Here is a 20,149-nt window from a genome sequence, read left to right on the forward strand (position 1 = left end):
GTCTTTGTTCACCCTGATGTTCAGCTGTTGCAACACGAATTTTCTAGGATCACGACAATTTTCCGAGAAAACTGAATTATCATTTTCATTCTTACAACACTTCGAACCATTCGAAGATGCGCGTGTGTTTCGTTGTTACGCTTGCACTATGTGCCACCCTGGCATATGGTGTCAAATCCGGGGAGGATGGTGTGATTGGATCCAAGAAGATTCTCCATCTTAGCCCTAATAATCCAGGAGATGTGTATTTGATTGGAAATTTCTTAGCCTGCATCAATGCGTATTCTTGGTAAGTTAACAAGAACTTTTTGTCTTTTTGCTTTTTTTCTTAATAACTAAAAAAATATTTGCTCAATTCTAGCTTCAACACAGCAATTTCATTGGAACTTGAAACACCCATTAGCTTCCTTATTCAGGATATTTTTATTTATGAATTTGAGGAATGCCTAATTTTCTTCAATCAACGAACTGCTAAACTTATATTTATCATACCGAAAGCAGTAATGGATCAAGTTCTTCTCCTTGTTAATGTGACTCTGGATCTCTACCGTCTACCCCTTGAAGCAGCCTTTAATTCCTATTTGGGTATTAATAATGTGAAACTATCAAAGAATTGCCTGGAACTCTACAGCTACGTCGGGAATATTCTATCGGAATTATTGGGTGTTGGTGGAAAACCAATAGCTGCATTGAATCTTCTGGGATTAATTGATTTTAACCGCGCATTTCCACCGGAGTTGGTTGTTTTCCAACCATACAGTGTTATAAATAATTTGCCGGATACTTCACCAATTGACTTGGCCCTTTCTATTGCATCGACATCCATCATTGTTGATGGTGCTGCGTTCTGCAACAAAAATTTAATCTTGCAAGACATAATTTTCCCAGGACTAACTCTTAGTGGGTACAAAATTGGTAATATAATTGGGAAGAAGGTTATTGTTGAAATAATCCCCCTTCTAATGGGACACATCATTGGACTTCTACCACCTGAGACAGTGGCCGATTTGTTCAATCAAATTATTACATCTATTACAATTGATTCAAAGGCTGATAAAACATATCAGCTCTTCTTTGAACTTATTACCCAATATTCCACAGAAATGATACCAACTGTCCCCGAAACAAAATAATAGAGATGATAAAAATTTTTATTTCTTCCTGTCATGAATTTATGGATTTCAGAATATCTGCTTTAAAAGTTCGTCTTGTATATTGTTCTGTGTATAAAAAAGTAATAAAAATAAATAAATAATCTTTGGGAAGTCACTTTGAATTGTTCTTTTTGCTGTAATCTCACTATACATTTTTTTTTAATGAACATAGCTTATCAGACACACGTGTGAATCCTGGTAAATTTAGTTCTTGACAGTCTGGCAAAAAAAGATATAAAAATTGAGAACGTGACTAATAAATTCTCTCTCAGATTTTCAATTGATAGAAATATTAATTATTCAGAGCAACGCGAGAATCTAATCGAAAGATTCCTAAAAAATAAAGAAATCAATTTTTCTTTTTAAATTACATAGAAAAATTCCCAATCATTCAAAAGAATATTAAAAAAAAATTCCATATGAATAAGGAAAAATTAACGTTAGAACTCTTTTGAAAGAGCTTTGAATTCTTTAAAAAAAATACTAAGACATAAAAATCAAAAGAAAATCGTAAAATGATCATAATAAATAATTTTTATATCTATATAGTTTCTTATTAGGTTACGTATTTCCTGTAAATTGGTAACAAGAATTAGTTTTGAAAAACGTGCTGAAACTCACGACTTAACCTTTGGCTGCAAATGTGGCAATGTTAATGGTTGTATTTAATATATATAGTAAAATATTTCTTAGAGTAGCAGCAGTCTTTAAGCAAACATGAAGGTATTTGGTTGTAATTTTCCGCTTTTTGTACTACTGTTGGTAGTCGTTCTCATTCAATGTATTTACTGTAAACCTAATCATCATGGTAATCATGGTAAACATGGTAATCATGGTAATCACGGCAATCAAGGTCACCATTCAGTTGTAAAGAAGCCTGTAAACCACGATGTTGCAGTACATACATGCCAACCTGGCGATTACTACATTATCTCCCACTTGTTGGCTTTCTACGTTGCCTACTCCACGTAAGTTGATCAAAAGTCAAAACTACACCCATATTGAAACTTTTTAGCAAGAATTTAATGTTTCATTTTTATTTATTAGGAAATTTCTCGGTTACGTTGTAGATGAAAAGTGCCCTGTTGCTATTACTGCGTGTCACACTTTCGTGCATAAGGAGGGAGATTGCACCTACTTCTGGAAAACATCTACAGGAACTATTGAAATTATTCTTGGGGCTGATGAACTTGACTTCCTCCTAACTAATTTGGCTGGTGTTGATGTTCCAACAATTTATAATGAATTGATTGGTGCCAATGGAGCTAAGTTATCACCTGAAACGGCAGCATTTGCCGAGCAATTCAAAACCATATTGATTACTCTTTTGGATCAGACTGTAATATGGAAGTTTTTGGCAAATTTCAACGGAGCAATAATTTATCACGAAATTTTCCCACCAAAGGGAGTTTATCTCGATGCTAAGACATCACCCCTTTGTGATTTGGTTAACGTTAAAACCCCAACGGAATTTATTCTAGCTATAGAGGATAATAGTTCGATTGTGTCCACCCTTAGAGCGGTCAGCATTTACCCATATGTTGGTTCTAATCAAAAAGACTATGTGCTGCCAGATCACCACGAATGTTGGAAATACATTTTTGGCTATTTGTCCCTGATTGATACTCTTCCAGCTGAAATTCAGTGCATCTTTGGGGAAGTTGGACTTTCCAAATATACCGGTAACATTGACATCAATGCTCTTGCCCTGAACAGTCTTCATGTAGGAGGAATGTATGAACTTATACATGAATGGTTGTACAAAGCATGGCCTGAATATAAACAATATTACGGACATTAAAAATATGTTTAACAAAGAACCGATTGAACCATGTAAAAGAACCAAAGCAATGACAACGAATTTTAATTTTAAATACAGCAGATTATAAAATGATTTTTTTTGTGTTTTAATTATCAAATAAAAATTATGTTTGAGTCAAAAAAAATTATGTTCTATAATCTATTTCTATAGGTAGTCTTCCCAAGAGGTGTAATATTTTTTACGCCCCTCTAGTGTACATAATCCTCATGACAAAATATTTTTCATACTCAAATTTCACATCAACCTCTTGTCAAAGCAATATATTGTATGCATAATATATGTATGCATACAATATCCCCCCCCTATATGTGTTTCCACACCTCTCTTAGGTCCACCCTATATTAGAACGAGAGATGGAGGCGTAAGTTGAGGAGCATATTACAGTTTAGCACTTTGGGAGTTTCTTTTGCCACCCTCACTCGATATATGTATATAGGAAGTTTCCGCAGAGTGTTTGAGTAAACTTTGAACTGTATAGGAAAACAGCAATTTATAAAGTTCTCATTACATTGGTATATATTCACCCAGAAAAATAAATAGAAACAAGGTGGGGCTTCGATAGAAGTGGAAAGTGGTGAAGGGTTTATCAATAAGAGGGTTAATATTTTCCTTTGAGTAGAGGGGAGGGAGGGAGGTTCAGGAGTAAATTTATAGATGGTGGCAGATAAATGACCCTCCTCAGGTCACAATTGTGCCAAATCTCTCATCAATCTTGATCATCTCTCAAGCGTTCGAAGTCTTTCGATGGGTGGCCAATGATACGATTACTAAAGGTAGGCAGTACAAATGTTTGAGAATTAAATAGAAACGTAAAAAAGACGATAGAATTTATGTATAAGTTTGTAAAATAAAATCAATCAACATTCTTTTTTAAATAAATCTCCTTCAGAAAGGAAAGAAAATTTTCATTTTAAAATTTTCTAGACCACCTTTTTTTTAATACATAAAATGAAGAATAGACAGAGCTGTGAAAATGTTTTCAATAAATGATTTGTTAGTGTGATTTTAATGGATTTATATCCTTTTCCCATCAGCCAATATTGATTTTATACATATCACTGCAAAATAACGAGCAATATGAGAGTTAGATACACATTCTGCAAATAAATAATTGCTTTTCCCGATTTTACCAAATCGTTAGTATATCTGCATATATTATTTTAGTACAAAAAATAGATTTGCTAATTTTTTTCATAGATACATTCAATGTATGATTTGATTATGCAAGTGAGTGTTGGTAGCATATAATTAAGATAGGTATGTATGCATTTAAGTACAAGTATATATTAATGAAATATGCCCGCGTGTGGTAAAGTTAGTTAATTTTCAGTGAAAACCTCTTAAACATTTATGAAGTTTCCACTCATAAAACCTCCACCATATATTCACCATATCATGATTTTCGTTGATGTTTTATGTCAGAAGCACTGCTGCTAGAGTTTATAAATATTAATGTATGTTAAATGTATCGTAAAGTCCTTGAAGCCTTTCAGAACATAAGTATTTTGTATGTATGTATATAGAATATCCTTAAAAAAAAAACAAGAAGAGAAATTTATTCCAAATTTTAATTGCTCCAGCTCTCAACTGTCTGTAAAAGGTGAGGAAAGTAGTGTACAGAAAATGGTACAGCGAGGAACATTTCAATCAGCACTTTCGACCTTTCTGCAAAATAATTAATTCAATCTACACTTGTGAAAATACCCTCATGGCAATTGCTCTCTTTGTTGCTGTCTCAACCATCTTTTGGTTAAGAAGGTGGGAGCACCACCTCCATAAAATGCAGAGTCTGCAAAACATAGGTCTGCAATCTACACAGATTACAGTGGTGGTCACATAAAAGGCGACAACTTCCTTAAAACTTTAAGAAATTATAATTGAATGTTTCCTAATTCTATAATTTGAGACAAATGTTGTTTTTTTTTAACTCATCAACTTGTAAAACATTTTAGGTAAGTCCTAAAAATTCCGTTTTTGTCGTATTATTTACTAAAAGTGGATTTATTAATGTGAAAGCAAGTGTTATGTACTCTGCGCTACAAACACAATGATGCCTTTTTTTGTTTTTCATTCTACTATGTACATTCAAGTGTCACAAGACGCTTTTCCAGAATATCACCACTAGAAGACTTGCTGAAGAAATAAAATCTGACCTAAGGAAATGGCAAAGATTTATGTACTATTTCTGTTCCTTCGAAATAATGGGGTTCGTTCTATTGGCACGAGTAAATAGGCACGTTCGTAATTAAGAAGCTATTCTATATAACAAACTTATTGAGAAAGAATTCTCCCCGCAAAGTTCTACTCATCATTTTTTAACGAACTATGTATGTTTCTTGCTCAAGGAGATTTCTTTTTTTTTATTTGCGCATTTTCTTTCAATTGCATGTCTGTGATTTTTCTACAATTTCTCAATTATTTACCATTTGCAACACTCTCTCTTTCCGCCCCCCACCCAAAAGAACACCTGAATATTCCTCACGTTTTTCCCCCTCATTTAGCATTCTATGAGATGAGATTTATTCGCTGTACACACGAAAATTTTCTGCAGGATGAGAAAATGACTAAAATCAATTGTACTCTCTGGCAATAAATTGCAAAACGCGCCATATTAAAAATTCACCCCTGAATACAATTGGAATTCTTGGTGTTTTCCTTCTTGTTTTCCATCACACAAAGATATCTCGTCGTATACATACTCTCATCTCTCAGACGTATCCACTATACAGCGGTTAGAGTACTCCAATAAAAAAAAGAAGAGCAACATACACGCTCTACAGGAGGAATTTTATAGAGGACACACATAAAAAATAGACGCAAATAAACGTGTTAAGGAGAAATAAATTTAAAACCATCTATTTCGTCCCTTTTCTTGTTCAATTCAACGACATATAAACATTCAGACGCGGAAGGGGACGATTGATGGTTAAATTTAGCAAACAATATGCTCGAGCAGTGCTGGCCAAGAAGGAGCCAATTTTGTAGATGTCTTCGCCAATTTGTCGTCCAGCAGAATGACGAATTTCCACTGTGAGACACGGTAGAAACTTTTATTAACGCAAAAGCATGCAAACGAGCACCCCCAATTGAAAACGTAAGTGATATAATGTTCTTTCCATTGTGCTCCTTTATGGGTTTCTATTTTAAACTTATATAGGTATTCTGGAAAAGAACCCTCCAAATGTGCTTGAAACGATGTGCCCACCACAAGTAAATTGTCCACAAAACTTTATGACACGGAATCGGTGAATGGGCATTCCATTAAAAATTTTGCGTCAATTAGGCACCTTGGCGCAATATGTTGATATTTCAACGTGGAAGAAAAAATATCCCCCCTTGTGGTTCGCCTTTCATTTAGCTCACACAAATTCCCAATTAAGAAGCTTCAATCAATCAAATTGACGAGTGTGGCCAAAACACAGAGATTCGCACGGTAATGGATTGACTTTGAACTTGATTGTATTTAGAATTATGTAAATTTTGTGATTGTATAACACTTTCTGGTAGCTAAATTGAAAATCCCAAATGAGCTTTATGTAGCTTTTATCTTCAATATGGCAAAGGGTGGGTTAATTTGAACCCTTATGCAACACCCCCTCCTGCACAGAAGGAGTCTCAAACCAACAAGGATCTCATCGATTAACAAAAGTGGTTTTTGGGCCCTATATACAACCCCTTTACTATGAAAACCCTCCTACAGTCAGAACATTCCATACACAATTGTATTTTGTGTATGAACTCCTTGAATTGCTTCCACCCCTTTCTAGTTAATACGGAACTGAAACAGCTTACTTGCTTCTAACTCATTTACATAAAATTAGATATTCATGCCAGGCATGATGACGCGCATCAACCTGAATTAGGTTTATGCTACATTTTCCATCATCGTAAAAGCTATATCACCGACAAATTTTGAATCTTCTTTGCCAAATTTAGAATGAATCACAAATTCTTATTAGACACCTACACGGGGTATGTTTTACGTGGAAAAAATAAAAGAAAAATCCCCAAAAGGATTTAATAATTTTAACAGACTTTCTAAACTGGTAAAGGACATATATTTCCACAAGTATAATCCGCGTGATTGTTAAACATAAAAAAAGCTTCAAATCCAATGAAAGCTTTGTTATCCACAAAACACCTCACAAAAGCTTTTATAATAAAATCATGACCTTTTTTTTGTGACTAAATTGTGTGCGGGTGGATAAATCCCATGGAAGAAAATATTCAGAATTCTCTCACAGTGGCACACAGAGCTTAATACTAAAATTTATGATTATACCCCGAAAATTGTTTGCAAGTGTTTCAAGTTTGAAGTGAAAATGGAAAACAAACAACCCTCCAATTCTATGAATGGTGAACTTGTACACTCCATATAGAAGTTTGACTTTCTTCTTGGAGGAAACAATTTTTATAATGTGAAAACACATCTCTTTTTCGAGTCAGCCTCTTTTTTTTCACTAGGTACGTCTTACCACCACGTGGCGCGGTGGAAGACAAAAAGAAGAGGGTGTACGAAGAAATGACTTTTCACACAGAAAACTTTTCAAATAAAGAACATAAATTGTCAACTTGCTTCTTACGTTACGTCTCCTCCATCGTTCTCAAACCATTTTTTTGCTTTCTTTTTCTTCTACCAAGGAAGATGTGTCACCTCATGGAAGCTTTCGAGCATCTTTTTCAACCACAACGTGAATAAAAATGCGTGAATTTTCATCGTCTATCACCCCCTGCACCCACAGATACACCCTTCTCATTCTGCTGGAGTGTTTGTGGTGCTTTTTCTCTTATGGTATCAACCTCATCTCACTGTACATAATGTAGGTATGTATATAAAGACTGCATCCAGATGGGCTTTAGCAGTTTCTTCTTGAACGTTTTTTTTCTTTCGTTTTTTTTTGTCTCCGTAGTAGATCATTTATGATGTGACATGCTCATATGAAACGTTATAGCTATGTATACATACATTTATGTATGTGTACATCATCCGCCGGGGAAGATTGTGCAAATATTTATCATAAATTATAGTGTTGAGTCATGCGAAGAAAAAGGAGGTCCTGATTCACTCTTCATCCTCTCTAACATAACAAGGAAATCATTTTCAACCTTCCCAGAGAAGTATATAAACCAAGGATATCCCCAAAAGATAGCCGTTTTTGCCTAGAACTCCGACTATGACCCTTATCTTAGCGAAAGCTCCGAAAGTTTCTCTACATGTTTGTGGAAAATATTCACATAAAATCTGATTTTATGTCTCCATATAAGTACCGAATGAGTGAAAAAGCACAATTTGAAGGAAGCCCTCGTGTATGAATTCACTCGCTGAATATAAAGTTCGCTACATGGAGAAAGCTCTACTTTACTCTTCTTATTTTATGGTTAACGAGACGAGTATAATTGGATAGTAAAGAAGAACACAGTTTTTGTCATTTTTGCGCATAAGATCGAAGGACGAAATATTTTTCTGATGAATTTTTGGAAATAATCCAAGAATTTTTTACAGTTTTGCCAGAAAGGTAAATTCTTTAATTTGTATTTTCTCTCACTCATTTTTTACTCATTATAATTAAAAAAAAATAAAACATAATTTTTGGAGAGAAATTTTATGCAAAATTAAACTTTATGTAATTTATCATTGTACTTACATAAATTTTGCAACTCAACCATATATAGTACATCAGTTAGTTCGTTGGGATTCTTCTATTGATTTTTGTTGAATAAAAAAGGAACTTTTTGGCAGTAAAATGAAAAAGTTTCTTGACCTTCTGAAATGATATGCAATTAATTATTTATTTCTTTTCCAACAAATTACCTATATTTATTGAAAAATGTTTTTTTTTTTGGGAATACAACACCTAAATTTATCGTAAAGTGTGTGGCATAGGTATAAGTAGTTTAGAGTGCAGTAATAATGTGGGGGATATAATTCAATGCGGTTACTCCACATTGGTCAGTTACAGCCACACCACTAATGGATTCTCTGCAATTCTCTGGACCCACCCCCGCATTAGGCATAAAAGAGGCATCTCCAAATTCCAGCACTCAGGGAATTATTTACGACACGCATATATTAAAAAGCCAATAATAGGGGGACTATTTATTAATTCATGTGTCACATGTGCGTTACACCACTTGCAGACTATTGTGTGAGTCTTTGTCTCTTCTCCCCAAGCCCTTATACGAAGAATCCTCCGGACAGAGTCAAATAATATATTATTATTATTGGGTTTCTGTGGCTGCCTCGTTGTACGAGGATGCCACTCAAAGACATTTATGGGATTAATGGGATGACTTTATTGAATTTATATATACGACACAGTGCCTATGCCCCAGAGGGAGGGATCAAAAATATATAAATTCTCATGCTCACCAGGAGATAATGGTTCAATGACAATTTAAGAGGCTTCTCAATTTGTAATTAAATAAAAAATGATTTAAATTAAAGGTAAATAAATTAAAGAAGAAAGAGAAAGTGAATTTTAAATAAAGGTGTTTCTCATTAGTGAATGCAATCAAAAGTTTTAACAATGCAATCTCTGTGGTTCCAAAATTTCTTTGTCTTACTTTTAATTGGTTAAAATGCGTCTATTTTGCAACATTAACCCAAGCATAGAAGTTTCCTTTTTGCGTTATTTTTGTCGTCTCCATTGTTTTCTGTCGTTGTGAGGAAAACTTTGCAAAACTCACAGTGTAATTAATGATATTCCCTCTATATTGTCGCACTCATTAGATGGAAGGTGGAAAAAAAGGAAAAACTTTTCTACTTAATCAAAAAAATAAATATTTTCTCATGCTGAAAATGTTGAAAGAGAGCACGAAAAAAAAATTAAATGATGTGGGACGCATCTCTTTTGTGCACCATGTCGGTCGGAAAATGCCATAATGATAACTTTAATCTCAACCAATTACTCATTTTTACTTTTCTTTATACGGTGAGGGATTACATTTTATTTTTCACAAGTTGAAGATGAAAAAAAGAAGCAGGGAAAATCCAATGAAATAAAAAATGAGCCTTGTTAAAAGCAGTAAGCAATTATCGCTCTAATGTACTTATCATCATCGTTCCATCCGCGATTACGGCGTAATCCCAATTTCTCAAAAAAACCCCTCCCTAGTTTTTTTTCTTATTCACACTGTAACAGACCCCTGTCAGTCCTTTGAAATTGTGAAACCGGAGATGATGGAGCAGTGGCTGAAGATTCATTGAGATAAATTGCGAGGTGACACATATTTAGATTATAAGTATTTTGTACAGAAGCACCCCTCAGTTCCAGACATTTTCTCTTTCATCTGTGAGTCTACTCCACAGGGTGATGTAAATTAATTTTAGATCATTTCCGTATTATCTTAAATTAAAATCTTTTTATAAAAAAAAATATCCCTTAATGGTACCTGCGTTATATTTTATAGAGATTATTAAAATTTTCTGATTTTTATATGTATTTATAAGAAAATTTTTTTTAAGTTCTTGATGTGACACCCTGTTTTTCTACATGGTGACTTCATACGGGATCACTTGGTGGGTTATTGAGCGAAAGAAAGAATCCTCAACATCCACAAATGTTCTGTAATGAAGTTCAAGTGGTACACAAATTGCGAGCTTTCCCTCAAATTCCTCCTGTGTGTGACACATGAGTCACACAGCACATCAAAAATCTCCTCCTGAGGCTTCAATTGTTGGGGATTTATTTACCCAGAGCATGTAAAGGAGGATTTTCTGTCAGAGCCTCCAGCGAAATATATAGGGATGATGCAGAAATGCTGTTCACCAGCATCGTACTATATACGGAGGATACTCGTGAGGGCAACTTTCATCCGATGTAAGGATAAAAATCAAACACCTCGTCGAAGGGAGTGAAAGAATGCCCCGGGGGGATTTCCCGCAGTAAAATGGGGAGTGATGGAAGTGATGTGTGCCAGAGCGCGTATATGTACTTGAGAACACTTTCACTGATTGCAGATAATTTATGGGTGTGACACATCCCGGAATCCCCGTATTATTTATGTGGTTCCTTTCTGAATTAATCATATTTCCTTTTATGCCCAAACCCCCCTTCGTATCTCACATCTAATTCAATTGGAGAAACTTTTGGTTGCTCAACTCCTCTTCAACCCGCGTGGAATCACATGCCGGAGACTCCGCACTATAAATGTCTCAATTGATATTTTGTGGCTTCAATCACTCTTGTGGGATTAGTTGAGTGCGAGATTGGACCTCTGTGACAAAAGCAATCAATTAAATACTGTTTATTTTTGCTCTCGCTCTCAATGGCAAATTGTTTGTCTTCAGGGCATCGCAATTCACCGCGCGCCATAGGGAGATTTCCTGAATTGACACATGAAAGATTGTCCCCCAATTGCAAATAATGCACTCTCGCCACGTTATTTGTGTGTTATGTACTTTCATTTTGGATTATTCACCATATTTAGTCATGATCAACCAAAGTAAAGAAAGGATAATAAATTACGTGCCATTTCCTCATAAATTTCATGCACATCAATAAAGTACGGCTATGTGAAACTTTGTGGGGGTGCTTTGCATGGGATTCCTCTCACCTTTAATATGCCCCCCTCCCCACCCTCAATAGAATTCATCTCTTCAGCTCTATATAAAAATATGTACATATATAGTTAGATCATTTCTGTGGGGTTCTTTCATTCAAATATTCCCCCAATGCTCCATAATTCCATTTATCATTTCCATCTCTGTGATCCATAATTTCACATATAGAAGGGGTTGTTATATAAAAATATACCTACTATATGTAAGTATGACTTTACCCGTGATCTTGATAAACAATCTATTAACTGATCAAAAAATTAAAGCTTCCGTATATTTCCTATGTATGTAAGTATCTATAGTTAATCGTCTACAGTGCGTCAACATGTAATTCAGTCTGTCGTCATATGGCAATGATTGATTCTCAATGAAACCTTCTGTGTGATGTGAAAAGTAATTTTTCTTGTTTTTCAGTATACCACTGAAGATGGGAAAGAAATCAAAGAGGGTGGAAGGTTTTCTCCTTAACAAGATACCTTTGTCTTGAAACTTCTTCTACTCCAAAGTGGGATTTCATTTACCCGCCACCCCCAAAGTGAATTACGTCGTGAATTAATGGAAAAAAAAAGAGAATTTCGCCTTTTCATGTGCAAATCCTATTTTTCATTATTGATCCCTATCGTATGAGTTCCGTGAAATAATATCCCATGAGAGTGTGCGATCTGCATTGAAGGGCACGACAAGATGCCGCATAGATTTAAATTGGTTAAAGGGGGTGGGGGGAGGGTGCCATCGCAAAGGGATGAATGGTGCCGAAGAAAAAGGCGTGTACATCCAACTTAGTATTCAAGACTTGTTTCTTGGTCACATATTCGCTTCAATGAATTTAATTCGGTGACTGCACTATCTACATATACATCTTGGTGGATTCCACTGCATAATGTGCCTCTTTTAGAGCCTCTCCGCAGCTCTATAGAGAATTTTGCATAGATAAATATTCTGACACTTTGATGTCCTCTCAGTATAGAGAGGGAACGATAGAAAACCATGTTGGAATTTTTAAGGGTTCTCCGCATGTACAAAATATTTATTCCGTATGCTTTATGTGTGTATAACCACCGCCTCCATTTCCCCCCCCCGCTCATGTGGTTCGGGGGGTGCTCTTTCCCATTTTCAGAGGGTGTGTTTGCATTGAATTGTTAGAAAAGCCATGGCGAGAGGGTGACAAAAGTTGATGGGTGTGAAGAGAAATATTTTTTTCGTTTAAGAAAAAAAAAAGTAATATTGTGATGTTTAGGAGAATGTCTATTAAATGGGGAACTGAAGGGTGTTGAGGAGAGGGATATTTTTCGTTTATAGCCTCCCACACCATCTATGTATTTTCTACACACAATGCGACGTTCACTTTCATTTGCTAAAATTGTCGTCATACCGCAGTAAAGTCATCCATTCTAGGAATGCCATTTATTTTATTTTATTTCTTCTACTCGGCATAGGACCCATGATGCAGCATCATCATCTCCAGACCACACGTAAAATCATATTCTACTGTAATCTGCCACGTTGGATTTCCTCCTACATTTATATTGAGTGGTTCTCCTTCATCCCATTTAAGGATGAGGCAAAATTTGTTTTTTTTTTCATATCTCTCTCTCTTACCATGTATGACAAAAGCTCATGAAAATTGAGAACCATTCAGAATCAACTCACAGAAAATGTGAAAAGGAATAGAAAGAGTGTGTATATAATGATTTCGATATTATGAAATGGATTTTCTGCACAAATATTTCTCAAATTGTTCGCAGTTTGAGGGAGCACATTTTCAACATTGATTTTGCCAAAGGCAGTCAAATCAAAATCACATTTGTGTCGTTCTATTTAATGTGAAAATCGAAAACGAAATTATATTCCAACTCCCATATGTATATTTTGATTCGGTTTGTGTCATTATTTGCCGTGTCGTTTATATTCTTCTAATAAAATGGGGATGGAGTACCAGGTTTTGCATTTATCTAGAATAAGATCTTATTAATGGGATTGTTATGCTCTTCATGATGATTTTTTTAGCTCTATGATTATGTAGTACAAGCGTCTAGTCTGAGAATTAAAAAAAACTGCATGAAAAGAGCTTTAAAAGACTGTGAATTAAACTTAAATTTAAACATGTTAAGAAGAAGAGAAGTTTTTATGGCAATACAAGTTACATAATCAAATTTACATCAAAGGCAGAAGTCTCATCTGTTTCATGGTATATAACAAGGAATTATAGCGTCATTCCATTTTGATACCTGATGCCAAATGAGTATCACTTTAAGTATACATATGTACATATGTAGATGTCGTGTTTTACCTAAAGGCAGGGGCGTCGGAACTGGGGGGTACAAGGGGTCTTTTGTACCCCCCAAAAAATTTAAAGGGGCGCCGAAGGCGCCTCAAAGGGGCGCCAAAATCACTACAAAAGGGCGCCGAAGGCGCCACACAGGGGCACCAAAAGCAATACAAAGGGGCGCCGCAGGCGCCCTTTCAATTTTTTTTATAATAAGTCCCTAATAAAAAAAAGGAAACAAAAAAATTAGGGAATAAAATTTTAAACAAAGGCGCAAAAAGAGCTTAAAGACTAGAAATTGAAAATTGTTAAAAATAAATTGTAACGTTTCAAGGGGCGCCCTCAGCCTCCTAAAATTATTTGATCGTTCTAAAGGCGCCCTTGCTGTATCAGAGGGCGCCGAAAAGGACCTGAAAATTATTTTAAAAAAAAAAATTGTAACGTTTCAAGGGGCGCCCTCAGCCTCCTAAAATTATTTGATCGTTCTAAAGGCGCCCTTCCTGTATCAGAGGGCGCCGAAAAGATCCTGAAAATTCCCAAAAATAAATAAGAAGGTTTCAAGGGGCGCCCTCAGCCTCCTAAAATTATTTGAACGTTCTAAAGGCGCCCTCGCTGTATCAGAGGGCGCCGAAAAGGACCTGAAAATTATTTAAGAAAAAAATTGTAACGTTTCAAGGGGCGCCCTCAGCCTCCTGAAATTATTTGAACGTTCTAAAGGCGCCCTCGCTGTATCAGAGGGCGCCGAAAAGATCCTGAAAATTCCCAAAAATAAATAAGGAGGTTTCAAGGGGCGCCCTTACTGTATCAGAGGGCGCCGAAAAGGACCTGAAAATTATTTAAGAAAAAATTGTAACGTTTCAAGGGGCGCCCTCAGCCTCCTGAAATTATTTGAACGTTCTAAGCTTTAGACTCTCTACACTTTAAATTTTAAAGCAATTAGTTGGTATACCACAATCGTGGCATACCAAGTATTGTAATCGTCGGAAAAACCGACCACCTCAGATCGGGCTCAAACTTGGTATGAGCACGTTTTAGACATCCCACATTACGAAAATGGTGGTGGAAAATTTTTGATCCGGCCGGCCGGCCTGCCGTCCGGCCGGCCTGCCGTCCGGGACTCCACATTTTGCCATATAGCTCGAGAACGGTAATAGATAGAGACTTCGGGTTTGAAGTTTTCTATAGAAATGTGGGTGTAAAATTTCATTTTTTCACATTTTCAAAATTCAAAATGGCCGCCGTCCGCCATTTTGAAATACCGTCAACCACTTCCCTTATAGTTAGAGGTCTGAAATTTTAGTATGTTGTAGTGCTCAGTAAGACATTTTCATCGATAACTCATACTTGAAAATCGGTCAAGCGGTTTAGCAAATATGGCGGCCCAAAGCAAAAAGTGTTTTTTTGATATAACTTGAGAACGGCTTGACCGATTTTGACCATCTTGGTATCAAATGAAAGGTATTGCGAAGCCCTACAAATTTCTAGAACATTCCGAGTTCCAAACATTGCCGCAAGAGGCGCTAAAGTCAAAAACAAAAATTGCCTAACTTTAAGGGGCTATATCTCCGAACATCTGTTATAGATTTCTTTTAAATTTTGATATGTTGTAGCCTGACTCAATATCTTTCACCAGTCCGAAAATGAAGAAAATCTATGTCGCCGTTTAGAAGATATAGCCATTTGAAAAATTCTTGAATTTGAAAAGTTTTAAGAGCCATATCTCTTGAACGGTCTGTCCGATTTTGCTCAATTTGGTATCTAATTAAAGGTTTTGCAAAACTCTATAACTTTCCGAAACATCAGAAACCTCTAGAACCATTCCTTGAAGACAAAAAGTGCAAAAAACTGTTTTGGTAGAATAAAAATCCGCCATTTTGTGTTCTGGAGGTGACCTTGAAATGTATCGAAATATACATCAGATTATAGCTTATTTCAATACCTTTCCAAAACTATTTAAGAAATTTCTGTAGGTCTAATAGAACTTAAGATATAAGCATTTTAATCTGTCAAATTGCTAAATTTTACAAAAAATCGACTTTGACTACTAATACTACTCACAAATTAAATTACAACGCATAGACTGACCCATCCGCGTTGTGGTATACCAACTCTAATAACTGGACGCGTTATGATTGACTTTTTTTTATGAGTGAAATTGTTTCTTTTCGCTACAAGAAATTTTCATGCTTTACTCTAGTATTAAACACTTTAAATCTTGGCGCCCTCTGATCTGTATCTATATCTGGATCACCGCTAAGAGCGCCTTTAAACGGTTCAAATAATTTTAATTGACCTAGGGCGCCCTTTAAAGCGTCATAATTTATTTTTAAGAATTTTTAGAACCTTTCCGGCGCCCTCTGATACAGCGAGGGCGCCTTTAGAACGTTCAAATAATTTCAGGAGGCTGAGGGCGCCCCTTGAAACCTTCTTATTTATTTTTAAATAATTTTCAGGACATTTTCGGCGCCCTATGATACAGCGAGGGCGCCTTTAGTAGAGACACTGTTCAAATTGAGTTTGTATTATGTTTCACATGTTCACTTTATTAATTAAAACGAGGTAAATTCGAGCGAAGCGCGGAGTTTTGTTGCGCTTAGTGCTTTTGGATAGATAGAAAAATTGAAATGGAAGATTGATGCAATAGAAAAAATTTATTTAAATTAAATTTTAGATTTAAATTTATTTACCATCTGCATCATACACTGATTAAGTCTCCAGAATTGACCCAAAATTAGTTTTAAAAGTAGGGGATTGTCTAAGATTCAAAACAAATGTGGCAATTTCCCGGAAAAGCGCTGGGAAACATACAAATTTTCCCAAAGAAGGTAAAGGTTTATCATATATTTAGTTGATTAGTTTCTTAGTTTATAGGAATTGTAGAATATCGTAAAAAGTCTCAGATGAAAACTATATAAATGCTTATTTTTTCGTAAAAAATATAATTTTCCAAAACTCATTAGAAGGTAAAAAAAATAAAAAAGTTTTCCCTAACACGTATTTTTTTTGTTCTGTTTTTAGTCTATAATTTCCACAATATTGCAATGGACTTTATTTTTTCCACCTTCTATGGATTTTTGAAAATTATTTAAATTCATAATATTACACATTTTTATAGCTTACCTGAGACCTTTTACGATATTCTACAATTCCTAAAAACTCAGAAATTAATCAAGATAGTAGATGATATACCTTTACTTTATTTGGGAAAATCTGTATGTTTCCCAGCGCTTTCCCGGGAAATGGTCACTCTTATTTTGAATCTTAGACGATCCCATACTTTTAGAACTAATTGTGATTCAATTCTAAAGATTTACTCAGTGTATGGTGCATAAGAGTCATTCATCGCGATCGGACAAACGGTGTAGATGTGTATAGTCGTATAGGAATGACGATTTCCAACAAACAGATCCTTCTTTTTGATTATTAAGGTATCTATTGAAAAATAATAGAAAAACAAAAAGAAAAAAATGTTCACGGTGAGATTTGAACTATGGATGTTAACAATAAAAGTACTACGCGCTAATCTCTAAGCCAAAGATTCTTTTACTGTTAACTCGTTGGTTCTTTTTTACTCTTTTTAGGATTTACTTAAATCGAAATTTTACAAGCTCATATATGTATGTAGTCTCTAACCAAACAATGCAAAAACTCCTCAAAATTTTTTTGTTCGGAAACTTTCTGAGTTTACTGTGTATATGCATAAAAAATGCAAAGATAAATATACAACATAAATTAAATATATAATTGCAAATTTAAATATAGCATGAATGATAAAGTATAAAGCGAAAGATCGAATTAACGAATTTACGGACTATGATTCTTTCTTTCTCAGTAAATATGAAACTGGCTGAAAATAAGAGATGGGCAAATTGTAAGGAAAGACTTCTTTACTTATATATTTTTTAAAAATAACTTTTTAAGACAAAATTGTAAATTTTTTGAAAAATATTTTTCCCTAATCGGCATAACTACTACTTATAATTTAGAATCATTGGTTACCCGCTATTTCCAATATTTTATAACATAAAAAATAACTTTGCTATAAAAAATAATTCAAAGACCTTAGGGTGGGGTGGGAAAAAATAAATGTGCAGTTTTGTAAATATTTATTGTTCATTTATTTTTTATTAAAAAATCTAATTTTTACGCAAATCTTTCAATCTCAATAGCTTTGATAGTGTCGAGTTAAAATAATGTTATAGAATTGATATTTTTGACCATTTATTATTTATAATTTGGAAAGTGGAAAGTGGACTGAAAATGCATTTTCACGTTAAAATAGAAACAAATTGTCTGACACAAAGTTGTAGCTCGGAAAATCTATATACATATTAAAGAAAGTTGTGTTTGTTGGAAAACGTACATTTTTTTTAAATCTATGTTTTTCCTCTCATTTTTTATAAGATCGTCGTGTGGAAGAAAAGAAATAATGTGGAACGACCTTAAGAGGTCTTCAAAAAGGTAATTTCCTTCGAGAAAAGTTTTTTTTGAAAACCTTTAAAAAAAATTGTTCATCATGCAACTGTCCATGAAAAATTAGAGGGTTCTCGTTTCGCACTTATATATATATATAAAAATACCCTAAAAAATAGGGGGGGGCGCCAATATGGGGGGGCGCCAAACTAGGGGGGGGGGGGCGCAAAAAAAGGGAAGGAGGGCGCCAAAAAAGGGAAAGGGGGCGCCAAAATGTTTGTCCCCCCCAAGTTCGAAAACGTTCCGACGCCCCTGCCTAAAGGCAATATCTTTTTGGTGTTTTAGGAAAAAATTCCTTCCGATTGCGTCAGCCAAGGGACGGTAGGTCAACCCAAACACATCCTTTCAATTTTAGGGCCAAAGCTTTCGACGCTTCTGTGCGTCTTCCTCAGTGGTCAATTGTGTCTTTGTTTGGGAATCGTCAATCGTCTGATATTGGTGATCATGTGGTTTTTTTATGCAGGCAGTTATGCCTCAGATAGTTGCAAAGAAAAGTCAGTTATAGATAAGTGAAAGAAAATTGTTGAAAAAAGAGAATTCTCCTGCTTAAAAAAAAAAACCACATGATCACCAATATCAGACGATTGACGATTCCCAAACAAAGACACAATTGACCACTGAGGAAGACGCACAGAAGCGTCGAAAGCTTTGGCCCTAAAATTGAAAGGATGTGTTTGGGTTGACCTACCGTCCCTTGGCTGACGCAATCGGAAGGAATTTTTTCCTAAAACACCAAAAACTTAAAACATCCCGTCAGTTTCCACTGGAGTAAAGGCAATATCATTTCCAAGAGCTAAAGTGTGTGTGATACTTTTCCTCAATAATTCAATAAAACCCACACTTTGTATTGCCAAAGTGAAAATGGAAAATTAATGGGTGAAGAGGGGTTGAAGGATTCCTATTTCGATTTCTTTTCTCAAGTACAGCCTATAATGGAAATTTTTCTATATCTATCATTCATTGTACAATTAATTTAGAAGGGGAGAAGGATCAAATTAAATCCATTGACTTCATCCCTTTGAATTCGTCATACAGCAATCATTCTTTTTGTACGCTTTTCCTCGAAAGGGAGATGCTTGAAATTCTTAAAGACTCTCACTCTTGGAAGAAGAACTAATCTGATAAATAGAACCTTTATTGCTTGTCGATAATGAAAGGGTTAAACAATAGAATCATTGGCAATGTAATCGTGTGAGGAGGTAATTTTTCTTTGAGAAACTCAACACATGAGATGATGATGATGCTGGTAATGATTATGTGTAGTGCTCAAATTGAAAATATACTGTATATAAATGAGTATTTTTTTCGTCCATTTCTTATCTAAATAGTATGTGTGTATATACTCCCAATAGGAATTCCTCTTGAGATAAGGAAAACGACAGGGTATTACGTGTGGGGGTGTGTGGAGAACAAAGCAATGTAAGTACAAAATAGGGGATGGAAGAAATGCCACAAAAAAATCAAAATGAGTGAGAGCAAAAGGTTAGACAAAAGCCCTAAGTCACTGCTGGAAGGGAAGCTTAGAACCTACGTTCACTTTAACCGTTTTTACTCAAGTTAAATTCGATTTTTTTCCCAATAAAACTTTACAAAAATACATAGAATAGATTGATTAAAAAAAACTCTCGATATATACTTTTATGTAAATTAATGTATGAAAAAAAAATAAATTTCATAATCCCATGTCAAATATATGCTACCCTACCGTTTATCCTGTCTGTGAAAAAAGGGAAAATTCATATGTTAGAGGCGACGGATGTTCGTGTAGCGAAAATAAAACTATGTGCCCACCGTGCCCACCAATAACCGTAAAAATAAAAATAACAGTAAAACCGAAATTTTCAATTTATGACTTCAGAGTGGGAAAAGATGGT

General features: G+C 35.0%; 4 protein-coding genes across 5 annotated transcripts in view; 3 read left to right on the top strand and 1 right to left on the bottom strand.

The window, feature by feature from the left end:
• LOC129797095 (uncharacterized) lies at positions 1 to 1,269 on the top strand. The gene is made up of 2 exons (XM_055839408.1): positions 1 to 289; positions 362 to 1,269. Exons 1-2 carry the CDS (start codon positions 117 to 119, stop codon positions 1,131 to 1,133), a joined length of 945 nt encoding a protein of 314 aa, XP_055695383.1. The 5' UTR covers positions 1 to 116; the 3' UTR covers positions 1,134 to 1,269.
• LOC129797075 (protein krasavietz) overlaps positions 1 to 20,149 on the top strand; it is a 57,962-nt gene that overhangs the window by 32,275 nt on the left and 5,538 nt on the right. The window lies entirely within an intron of this gene.
• Positions 1 to 20,149, bottom strand: part of LOC129797033 (uncharacterized) — a 73,759-nt gene that overhangs the window by 24,697 nt on the left and 28,913 nt on the right. The window lies entirely within an intron of this gene.
• Positions 1,775 to 3,048, top strand: LOC129797087 (uncharacterized). The gene is made up of 2 exons (XM_055839379.1): positions 1,775 to 2,122; positions 2,202 to 3,048. The coding sequence occupies exons 1-2, from the start codon at positions 1,872 to 1,874 to the stop codon at positions 2,953 to 2,955; spliced, it is 1,005 nt and encodes a 334-aa protein (XP_055695354.1). The 5' UTR covers positions 1,775 to 1,871; the 3' UTR covers positions 2,956 to 3,048.

Source organism: Lutzomyia longipalpis, chromosome 1, assembly GCF_024334085.1.
Source record: "Lutzomyia longipalpis isolate SR_M1_2022 chromosome 1, ASM2433408v1".
Taxonomy (NCBI): Eukaryota; Metazoa; Arthropoda; class Insecta; order Diptera; family Psychodidae; genus Lutzomyia; species Lutzomyia longipalpis.

Coding starts and splice junctions, on each gene's coding strand:
- LOC129797095 (XM_055839408.1), top strand. CDS start 117: ATGCGCGTGTGTTTCGTTGTTACGCTTGCACTATGTGCCACCCTGGCA. Junction 290..361: donor TGCATCAATGCGTATTCTTG/GTAAGTTAACAA, acceptor GCTCAATTCTAG/CTTCAACACAGCAATTTCAT.
- LOC129797087 (XM_055839379.1), top strand. CDS start 1,872: ATGAAGGTATTTGGTTGTAATTTTCCGCTTTTTGTACTACTGTTGGTA. Junction 2,123..2,201: donor TTCTACGTTGCCTACTCCAC/GTAAGTTGATCA, acceptor TTTATTTATTAG/GAAATTTCTCGGTTACGTTG.